The sequence below is a fragment of the Dreissena polymorpha genome, chromosome 5, assembly GCF_020536995.1.
Source record: "Dreissena polymorpha isolate Duluth1 chromosome 5, UMN_Dpol_1.0, whole genome shotgun sequence".
Classification (NCBI taxonomy): Eukaryota; Metazoa; Mollusca; class Bivalvia; order Myida; family Dreissenidae; genus Dreissena; species Dreissena polymorpha.
In genome coordinates this window covers 63,466,017-63,478,135 of record NC_068359.1, presented here as the reverse complement: position 1 = coordinate 63,478,135, position 12,119 = coordinate 63,466,017, and the positions used below count along the sequence as shown (strand labels likewise).

General features: G+C 36.8%; 1 protein-coding gene across 6 annotated transcripts in view; it reads right to left on the bottom strand.

The window, feature by feature from the left end:
- Positions 1 to 5,442: 5,442 nt before the first annotated feature.
- LOC127880625 (rho guanine nucleotide exchange factor 26-like) overlaps positions 5,443 to 12,119 on the bottom strand; it is a 112,798-nt gene continuing 106,121 nt past the window's right edge. For all 6 annotated transcript variants that reach the window (XM_052427937.1, XM_052427939.1, XM_052427938.1 and 3 more), the window contains 3 exons: positions 11,987 to 12,063; positions 10,440 to 10,544; positions 5,443 to 7,170 (listed from right to left, as the gene is read on the bottom strand). In XM_052427937.1, the coding sequence (XP_052283897.1) occupies positions 7,028 to 7,170; positions 10,440 to 10,544; positions 11,987 to 12,063 (325 nt within the window). In that variant the 3' untranslated portion in view covers positions 5,443 to 7,027. The remainder of the gene's footprint in view (positions 7,171 to 10,439; positions 10,545 to 11,986; positions 12,064 to 12,119) is intronic.

Sequence of the window (12,119 nt, the reverse complement as noted above, 5' to 3'; positions counted from 1 at the left end):
AATAGTCATTAATTGTTGGGTTTTGTTTGCTTTGAAGGTTATATTGCCTTTAAGTTTGTTGGTGGGTACTTATTTGTAATTTTGAAGTTAATCTTGCCTATTTAAAAATTCTTGGTTTTCCCTCTAATTGATTAATTAATGAAAAGTAAAGTAATTAAGAGAGGAAGGAGTCTTCTTAACAGGGTGCAGAATCAATGGGGTTTTCAGGCATTAACACATGGGCTGGACAGAATGTAATCACACCTTTAAGAACTTCATTTTTGCAAATATCTGCAGTTATTGAAATTCATTTGCAAAAATCTTTAGTGCATAAAAGACAGCTTTTCTTGCAGTTTATGCAGATATCTTAAGGTACAAGAATAAATCCTTGAATACGTCTGCAATGGGTGACAAAATTTCACTTTGCGTGAAGCATACATGTAGCCCCATAAATGAATGCAGTACACATAGAATTTTTGAACAAGAACACATTCAAATTAAATAAAGATAATTCTGATGTATGTCAAATTGCCATAAGCAGCATAAAAATCTGTCTTTTATGCACTACTTATTAAGAAAAATTGTTTAAAAAAAATATTTGAAAAACCCCCACTACTTTCCGGTTTCCACAAAGTCACGTGATCATGCACCCTGTAAACTGTCTGTTGTCCTAAGAAGGAGGTACGTCTTTATGGTAATATAAGGGGTTGAGTCATGTTTTTGCCTTGTACATGTAAGGTTGTAGGATTATGAAGTGTTTGTTATGATGATGAATTAGAATTACCATGACCAGTTTCCTGCTCTAAATGAAAATGTTTTATGATTGTTTAAATGTTTGCAATGATCCATAGATCTGTATACAAAATAAATGTTTAGTTTTCTAGAAATTTGTGTTTTTTCTTCAATTAGTCTGATATCCAGTATTCTTGAGGTACAAATAGAATCTTCAATTGCTTCTAAGCACCATGTTTATGTGTGGGATTAATGATGGAATAGACAATCATATTAGATTTTATTTCATTAGTGTTGGAGTTTACTCTCATTACACTGGATGCAGTTTACTTTAACCCATTTATGCCTAGTGTCTAGAAAAAAGGCCTTGGCAAACAGCGTAGAACCAGATGAGACACCACATGATGCAGCGTCTCATCAGGGTCTGCGCTGTTTGCTTAAAGGAATTTCTGAAAAAAAATCTAAATATAGAAATAAATATACCGGTACTAGACATCCCTAATTTTGGAAATAAATTGATCCAATTGAAAAGGATGGGAGAGTCCACTAGGCATAAATGGGTTAAAAAAGTGTGCTACAGTGATCTAAAAACTGCAGCCTGATCTGCTCAAAGTGAACTTTTGTAAAAGCATTATCGTCCTTCGTGTAATATGTCACAACATTTACATTGTTATCACTATAGAGGCAACTCGTATTGCCTAATGTTCATGAAATTTGGTCAGAACATTTGTAACATGAATATCCCCAACAACTTAACAACTGGGCTACTGGGGGTTAAAAATGAGGTCACTAGATCAATTTAAACAAAAATATTGTGGACATTTTCATCCCTATAATAAAACTTGTGTGCCAACCATGTAAGAATCAAAATAGTTCCAGCCTGTTGAAAAAACATGGCCTCAAAGGGTTTGGGAAAGTTTTCCTTTGTAGGGTAAGGTTGAAGCCTTGTGAACACTGGAGCCTTATACACACTCTAGTCTTGTGAACACTGGCCTTGTGAACACTCTAGCCTTGCAAACAATCTATTCTGTGAACTACATAGTTCAAGGGGTATCACACTTCTGGCAATGAACCTTTCCTTGAACAGAATACAAAATAACATAAATTACAAAGAATTTCATTCTTTATTACATTGTTATACAATAACATATATTTGTTATACATGTTTATAATAATAAAACAGTAACCAAAAAGTAAACTGATTGGTAGGAACCATAAATAACTTGACTAATAATTATGTTTACACAATCTTTAACAATTTTTCTACAAAATAATTGTGATTTCTTTATAAGATCCAACTAAAGTTTTCTTATCTAGAAAATCAACCAATTTGTAAGAACAAATGAAACACTATGTCCCCATATTTGAATTTTGGCCTTGAAGGATGACCTTGACCTTTCACCACTCAAAATGTGCAGCTCCATGAGATATACATGCATGCCAAATATCAAGTTGCTATCTTCAATATTGCAAAAGTGCACATTAAATAGGCGATTTTGACCCATATATTTGACCTTTGACCTTGAAGGATGACCTTGACCTTTCACCACTCAAAATGTGCAGCTCCATGAGATACACATGCATGCCAAATATCAAGTTGCTACATGTATCTTCAATATTGCAACAGTTATGGCAAATGTTAAAGTTTGCACAAACAAACAAGCATAGCAACAAACCAACAGACAGGGCAAAAACAATATGTCCCCCACTGTAGTAGTGGTAGACATAAAAGATGCATTCCAGCTACAAGTATCTAAGGTATTACATGGAAAGAAGGAAAACAGTATGAATGCAAAGGCTGATATAACCGTTGCCCAGTTCAACACTAACATATAGGCAAGAAGTAAGAAAAAATATAACAGCTAGAGTGGCAAAAGTAGATCTTAAACGTAACCAGAGGTTGGGTTAAAAAGAGTTTTTTTTGCAATTATCATAATTAACATGACAAGCTTTTATAACTGAAATGTTTTAACCCTTACACACTTAGATATGTATTTTGACACATTTGTAGTCCTTTAGAAAGTTATATTTAATAAAAGACCTTTCTGTCTATATTTAAGATTTTTATGGCTTCATTTTCAACCCTTAGATACTGATGAGTAGTACACAGCATAAAACCTGAACAGAGTGTGAGTTACTTGCAGGCTTTTCTGGTTTTATGCTGTTTGCACATTGCCATTTTCACTTTGCTTGTGAGTGGGAAAGGGTTAATGCAGCAAACTTATATTATGTCAAACATTCTTAATAGGAATTTCTGAATCTGTGTACATGTACATAGTCATTCAAAGTACAGTGACATTTCAATATAGTATTGCACATTATGAAATATTCTATTTACAAGAAAGCAAGCAACAGAACAATAAGTTACAATATACAATGTATATAAACAGAATACAAATAACAACAACAAAATACAAAACAAATCAACTTAAACCAGCCCAGAAAAGTGTTGTTACACTCTAAAAGTAAGTAAGTATGTTTCTCACAGACTTGTGTGCAAATAGCACACCAAAGGTATAGCCAGGAGTTAACAAACTCAGTACCTGTAAATTATATGTTGACTTGGTTTGCATATAGTGTTAATCAATACTACACATAAACTGATAAAATATCATTCCTCCTTATAGATTTCAGTTTATAATAACAAATTGGTTTATATTATGTACAAATCTTTAAATAAATCATGATCTGCATTTGTACTATACTTATCCAAAAGATTTTTATAGAAAGCAGAATAACTAGGTAGTGTTCATGTATACTAGACTGAATGGGTTTGATATGCTGAAATGCTCCAGCAACCAAAATAATGGCTTACTTTTTCTACATATTTACAGTATATCCCTTTTAAGAAACAATTAAGAGTAAACAAAATAAGATTTTCACCTACATCTTATGAAAAGTTCTAGTCATCGTTTTAAAGTTGCTAGTATGAAAAAATTTCTTCTCTGCTGTTACAGTACCCTTGATATCAAAGTCATGTGACACAACTATATAATAATGATTCTAGCACAAAGTCAACTGGAATGTTCACAGATGTATATATCAATACCTGTGAGAGAAAAACAGGTCTGCAGCTTGCTTGGATAAACTGTTGGTTATTCAGAACATGTCAAACCTTTTACATTTGGCAGATTATCTGTTTCTGGCACTTGCATAGGGATGCACAGGCTGATGCCGTTGTTGAAAGTTCATTAGGGTCCACATTGTAATTGTTAACCCTTTACCACTTAGATACATATTTTTATGAATTTGTAGTCCCAAAGAAAGTTAAATTTAATTAAGTACCTTTCTTTTTCAATTCATTAGTTTTCAAAGGCTTTATTTCCAACTCTTAAATATTGATGAGCAGCAAACGGCATAAAACCTGAACAGACTGCGAGTTACTCCCAGGTTGTTCTGGTTTTATGCTGTTTGTACATAGCAATTTTTACTTTGACTCTGAGTGGGAAAGGGTTAATTATAACATTATATAGATAATGAAATCAGTAAACTCAACATTAATGTTACTACAGGACTAAACATAAATGACATATTTATGACTTAACAGTAAACTTTAACGACATAAACTAATGTCTTATTTCGACCACACTCTAGAAAACCAAAAATGCTGAATTAATCTTTGATGTTTCCACTATACTTTATGAGAACACAAAAGAACTGTTGATAGTTTTGTGTAGTTTTTGACACAATGATATGTAAAATAGAAGCACCTATCGCGTTAGTACATTGAGGAACATCACAGCAGTATATAGGCAGCAGTTGGAATGTGAAAGTTGTGTTTATACATGTACACAGTCAGCATATCAAGGGGCTTGGTCAATAAACACATTACATTGAACTCTTTCAGTGCTGGAACCGGATTTTGAAGGCCTTTGCAAACAGTTGGATCCAGATGAGACGCCACATAACGTGGCGTCTCATCAGGATCCAAACTGTAAGCTATTCTTATAGTATTCTTTGAAAAAAATGAAGAAAATGCTAGTTTTAGAAATTCAGCAGACGTCATTTTAGCAGACATCAAATTTCCCAGCATGCAAAGGTTTAAACCTCAATCTTGGAATAGGTGGTCTAATGCATGTGCATTCAGTGTTGTCAAAGATTAGCCTCACAGCAAAGGCTTATCAGGGACAACACTTTCTGCTTACAGAGGTTTACATGGGTTTTTTGCTTAACCCTTTACATGATGGGAAATTTGTCGTCTGCTAAAATGTCTTCTGCTGAATTTCTAAAATTAGCATTTTCTTCGATTTTTTTTCCAAAGAATACTATCAGAATAGCAAACAGTTTGGATCCTGATGAGACGCCACGTTCTGTGGCGTCTCATCTGGATCCAAACTGTTTGCAAAGGCCTTCAAAATTCGGTTCCCGCACTGAAAGAGTTAAAGGAAGTCTCTTCTAAACGAAAACACAGCTTAGGTTAGAGTGTTGTCCTTCATTAGCCTATGCAGACTGCACAGGCTAATCTGGAAGAACACTTTACTCACATAAAATAAACCCCATTTTCCCAGATTGAGACTCATGTTTTGTACAATGCAGGTGAAATAGTGGTAAAAGAACAACATAGTATTAGTCCACATGAAATTTTGAGTGATTTTATACAGAAACACTTTAAAATATAAACTTAAACACAATTGCAATCCAAGGTCTTGTGAAGACAGGATCTGAACACACAAATCTCATATTCAAATGGCACAGGCCAGTATTAAAGAATGAATTTTGATGAGAATAAAGTTCTATATACATTTATATTTACCATTGAAAAGCACATTAAGAACAATTAACCGTTTATGAATGCAAATTGAAAAGAAGACAGTCTAATAAGAATAAATAGCACAAGCCTATAATCTCAGATTTTAATAGATTTGAGGTTTATCATGAGAGGCAGATTTGTAATATTTCAAAAGCAACACAGCACATAACTACTCGAGCCTATCTCTGGGAGAACTGTGACTGCACGCACTCGTCTTGGATGACACTTAACCCTTTACCACTTAGATACGTATTTTGGTACATTTGTAGTCCCTTAGAACGTTAAATTTATTTACTTAAAGACCAAACTTACTCGATTCAAGTTTTGAAGGCTTCATTTCTGACCCTTAGATACCAATAAGCAGCAAACAGCATAAAACCTGAACAGACTGCGAGTTACTCGCAGGCTGTTCTGGTTTTATGCTGTTTGCACAATACCATTTTCACTTTGCTTCTGAATGGGAAAATTTGGTCTCCCCAGAAAGAGACTCACACACTTGTTCAACAACAATCAGCTGGCATGCATTGTCTAAAATAGCACTACTCGTTATCGAATTCAAATGAGTACAACAGTAACATCCATATTCAGGTAATAAAAATACCAATATAATAAATTCCTAAATGGTTTTGACACAATTATGAAGTTCAACAAATAGCAAAACAGCTTACAAAAATAACTGTCAACAAATAACTGAGTCAATATGTTAACACCGCTCCCAATTTTCTTGATATGAAATTAAGGCCTGTTGTTTTTTTCGGATGATTTGCCAGGCAGCACACACTGGCTCTGAAATAAGCATGGTGTGGACAAATGGGTGATTAAGATACGTTGCTATAGTTCCCATAATCAGCAGCAACCAACCACCATCAGCACCACTGCTTACAACCAGTCATCATAACCTAGCAGTCACCACAAATCAATCACAGGAATGCAAGCCCTGCACTGTTATATCCTGTACGGGTACATAGTCAACCCCAAACTGATAAATCCCATACGGGTACATAGTCAACCCCAAACTGATAAATCCTGTATGGGTACATTATTAAGTCAACCCCAAACTAATAAATCCCATGTGTACATTGTCAACCCCAAACTGATAGATCCCGTACAGGTACATAGTCAACCCCAAACTGGTAAATCCCGTACGGGTACATTGTCAACCCCAATCTGGTAAATCCCGTACAGGTTCATTGTCAACCCCAAACTGGAAAAAACAGCACCAAACTCGAATCTCCAAAACACTTGCTCCGTTTCTCAGCTTTATCTTACCTTAACATATTTATGATCCCATTCAAAAACATTAGAATTTAAGCTTGCTTTATCAAACAGTTCTTTTAAATCATTGAACCACACAGCAAATTGATTCCATCTCAGACACCCATAGCTCTCTCTCTGACATCTGCAGCTGGCCTAATGAGGTCTTTATGATCCCATGCAAAAACTTTCAATTTCAAGTTTGGGCTTGCAAACATTTTTTTTTTGCATTGTTTTAATTAATTAGTTAGTTGATTCAAGGTCACAATCTAAGACAGATATTGCTTTCCCTCTTGATATCTTCAGCTGGCCTCAAGTTGAGTCCATTCTAGACAGAAGTCGATATTTCATGCGCATGTTACGTGCACGCACGTGAGCGTTCTCAATCTCGATGGTGCAGTCCTTGGGGAACCAGCCACGCTCACCGTCACGTAACCTTTCACCCTCGTACCATCCTGAAAGATGAATGTAGGGAAATGTCAGCATGTGACTTGTATAATAAGTCCACTGAATTATACGTTCTTGAAAGAGGACAGTAGGAAAATGTCAGTATGTATGTTGTATATAACATTACTTTTATATTCATATATATATATCTTATTTATATACAAAAATTGGAAGATGAAAACCCATTTATATATTTGTACATTCCTTAAAGATGACAGTAGGGAAATGTCAGTATGTAGGTTGAATACTTAAGCCTCATGCTGGGCAAATGGTACTCATTGCATATGCTTGTTGCCCCAGACACATTTTGCTGGGCAAATGGTACTCATTGCATATGCTTGTTGCCCCAGACACATTTTGCTGGGCAAATGGTACTTATTGCATATGCTTGTTGCCCCAGACACATTTTGCTGGGCAAATGGTACTCATTGCATATGCTTGTTGCCCCAGACACATTTTGCTGGGCAAATGGTACTTATTGCATATGCTTGTTGCCCCAGACACATTTTGCTGGGCAAATGGTACTTATTGCATATGCTTGTTGCCCCAGACACATTTTGCTGGGCAAATGGTACTTATTGCATATGCTTGTTGCCCCAGACACATTTTGCTGGGCAAATGGTACTTATTGCATATGCTTGTTGCCCCAGACACATTTTGCTGGGCCAATGGTACTTATTGCATATGCTTGTTGCCCCAGACACATTTTGCTGGGCCAATGGTACTTATTGCATATGCTTGTTGCCCCAGACACATTTTGCTGGGCAAATGGTACTCATTGCATATGCTTGTTGCCCCAGACACATTTTGCTGGGCAAATGGTACTTATTGCATATGCTTGTTGGGCCAGACACATTTTGCTGGGCCAATGGTACTTATTGCATATGCTTGTAGCCCCAGACACATTTTGCTGGGAAAATGGTACTTATTGCATATGCTTGTAGCCCCAGACACATTTTGCTGGGCAAATGGTACTTATTGCATATGCTTGTAGCCCCAGACACATTTTGCTGGGCCAATGGTACTTATTGCATATGCTTGTAGCCCCAGACACATTTTGCTGGGCCAATGGTACTTATTGCATATGCTTGTGGCCCAAGACACATTTTGCTGGGCAAATGGTACTTATTGCATATGCTTGTGGCCCAAGACACATTTTGCTGGGCAAATGGTACTTATTGCATATGCTTGTGGCCCAAGACACATTTTGCTGGGCAAATGGTACTTATTGCATATGCTTGTGGCCCAAGACACATTTTGCTGGGCAAATGGTACTTATTGCATATGCTTGTGGCCCCAGACACATTTTGCTGGGCAAATGGTACTTATTGCATATGCTTGTTGCCCCAGACACATTTTGCCTAATTAAGATTTTTGTTAAGAAGAGACTTGCTTTGAACAGGTAAAGCAGAAAGTGTTGTCTTGTGCGGACTGCACAAGCTAATCTGGGACAACACTTTCCACATGCATTAAGACCAGTTTCCCCAGAACAAGGCTCAACTAGAAATGGCGCGGCAGAGGCCGACGCGTATCCCCACGCCGAATGTTTGACCTAGGTGTGCCCCAGGGTTGGTAATGGGGCCATGCATAGCTGAGATTGACCGTATTGTCATAAGAGAAGTTCATCATCAATTAGAAGTGAATTGGTGTAGAAATGAAGAAGTTATAGTAAAAGGCAATTTTGGGTGGGTGTGACATATGTGGGCAGGGCGCCCCAGGGTTGGTAATGGGGCCATGCATAGTTGAGATTGACCGTATTGTCATAAGAGAGGTTCAGTATCAATTTGAAGTGAATCGGTGTAGAAATGAAGAAATTATAGTAAAAGGCAATTTTGGGTGGGTGTGGTCTATGTGGGCGGGGCGCCCCAGGGTTGGTAATGGGGCCATGCATAGTTGAGATTGACTGTATTGTCATAAGAGAAGTTCAATATCAATTTGAAGTGAATCGGTGTAGAAATGAAGAAATTATAGTAAAGGCAATTTTGGGTGGGTGTGGTCTATGTGGGCGGGGGCCCCAGGGTTGGTTATGGGAACATGCATAGTTGAGATTGACCCTAATGTCATAAGAGAAGTTCAGTATCAATTTGAAGTGAATCCGTGTAGAAATGAAAAAATTATAGTAAATGGAATTTTTTGGTGGGTGTGGCCTATGTGGGCGGGCGCCCCAGGGTTGGGATTGGGGCCATGCATAGTTGAGATTGACCCTAATGTCATAACAAAAGTTCAGTATCAATTTGAAGTGAATCCGTGTAGAAATGAAAAAATTATAGTAAATGGAAGTTTTTGGTGGGTGTGGCCTATGTGGGCGGGGCGCCCCAGGGTTGGGAATGGGGCCATGCATGGTTGAGATTGACCGTATTGTCATAGGTGAGGTCCAGTATCAATTTGAAGTGAATCGGTGTAGAAATAAAGAAGTAAATGTAAAATAACCTAAAAAAATGAGTGATAATTTCTGACGCGGCCCCACCCCAACCCCTATAACTTTTGACCCAGGGGTCAGATCAAAATTCCAAATAGTGCAGGGTCGCACATATGCTCATAGCTACCATGTGTGTAAATTTCAAGGTTCTAGTGCTTTTAGTGTAGGAGGAGATAGTGGCCAGGACGGACGGACAGACGGACGGACAGACGGACGGACGGCGGAGATCACCACAATATCCCCACCTTTTTTTCAAAAAGCGTGGGGATAATAAAGTTGGGTTTGATATGATATCTTGTGTTGGCAGATTAAAGTCCAAATATCTGTTGTTTCATTATTTAATCCTTCACATCAAGTTATGTTTAAATACACTTGTGTACAACTGTCTTCATTGTATCCTATATAGAACATAGTGTAGCCTATATAGAACAGTGTGTATCCTAAATAGAACGTAGTGTATCCTATATAGCAGATAGTGTAGCCTACATAGAACATAGTGTAGCCTAAATGGAACATAGTGTAGCCTATACAGAAGATAAGAAGTAGAGAAAACAGTTAACTCTCAATATCACTGTCTAGGAAAATTAACATTTTATTAATTTCATGCTCTGAAAGAAAGTGAAAATGGCTAAATACAATCAGCATAAAACTAGAATAGCCTTCCAGTAATTACTCCCAGGCTTTTCAGGTTTCATGCTGTTTGCTACTCATCAGTTCCTTAGGGTTTAATTGAAACCTAACTTAAATCTAGTAAAAAGTGGTCTTAAATTTAATTTGATTTTCTAAGCAACTACAAATATGCCAAAGTTGGTATCAGAGTGGTAAAGGGTTGACAACCAATGACAAATGCCGCCTTACCGTCCTCAAGTTTCTTGAACACGGTCACCACATCAGACTCTTCCAGCCCAAGTTCGTCTGGTACCTGAGCAATGTACTTCTTGATGCACTGGACCTGTGGGCAGTCTGGAACCAGAAAATGGGATGTGATAAAAAAACCAGGGCGGAGGGCTTCTTTACCTTTGTACTCAAAGGCTATCAGTACCAAATGAGCCCAATGATTTGTTATTCAAATCTAAGCTACTGTAAAACCATTAAATTTCGTGTGGTACGAATTTTCGTGGATTTCGTTGTTCCGCTGAACCACGAATTCAAGTACCAATGAATATTTTTACATTTTTAATCCGAAATCGGTCCTTTCCGAATGTCATTGCCGACATTCTCTATTGTTTTCGGTTATCTGAGATATTTGATTGAGATATGCTAGGTAATACAATATGTTGTTTTCTTGATAAGTATTTGGGTAATAATATTTTTCAATCAAGCACGGAATTTAAACTGTACATCAACGATTGTTCTCTTTTACGTGACGTCGTCAAATTAACAGTTTGCAGATTTATCACATATGTCATTTAGTGCCAATTAAAGTTAAAAGAGACATAACGGTTTTCACACCTGTATTTTGGGGACCTTATTACTCAATTGTTACTACTATCTGGGGATTGATTGAGCAGAGAATTGCAAATATTGTCAAAACAACATTGATGGCGATAAGCGAGAGGGCACCCACAAGATCGCTGCTTATTCGCTCTTATCGACAATTATCAGCAACACTTTCATGCTTCAGTGCACATTAATCACAAGCCTTGCTGTCAACACAGATAAGCAGATTATTCTTCGTTATTACTCTGGTAGTTTTAAGAAAAGTTTAATTATTATGACTGTAAATCTTCCCCTAAAATTTGAAATCCACGAAATTACGTGTCAACGAATTAGTTGTTTTTTATTAAACCACGAAATTTCATACCGACGATTTTCTATACGTTTACAGTATCTAATAAGCGGTATAGGGATCTTCCTTTATTGAAAATAAATGTCCCACCATATAATGATTTTATAGACACTATTCATTTTAATAAATTCATATTAAAGTTAAAATTTAAAAAAAAATCAGATTTTCTAAAAAACAAATAACAAGAAATATCCTGTCAAAAGAAATTTGGAGTAAATAAGAAAAATGTAAAAAAGCGAGTTTAAGGATTTCGATAAATATTTGCAATTTCATAAATATTAATGTTATTGAAATATTATTGTTCTAAATTGAATGATTTTTTCAAGTTTTAATTTGTGTCATGTTCTGAGAAATTTGGGCTTAATGTATGTGCGTATAGTGTCGTCCCAGAATAGCCTGTGCAGTCCGCACAGGGTAATAAAGGACAACACTTTCCGCTTTTATGGTATTTTTAGTTTCGAGGAAGTCCCTCCTTACCAAAAATCAATTTTAGGCGTTAAGTGTCGTCCCTGATTAGCCTGTGCGGACTGCACAGGCTAATCTGGGACGAGCTTTACGCACATGAATTATGCCCAGTTTTCTCAGAACACGACCTATTTATCTGTGCTTGTCGTACCCCATTCCTCATAGATTCTCTGGTCATCGGTGACCTTCACATTGGGCACTGCGTCCAGCCATCTGGCTCGGTCACTCCTGCAGATAATACAAACGGTGCATGATGGGATACAGAGTACTAAGTAAATTCTGAA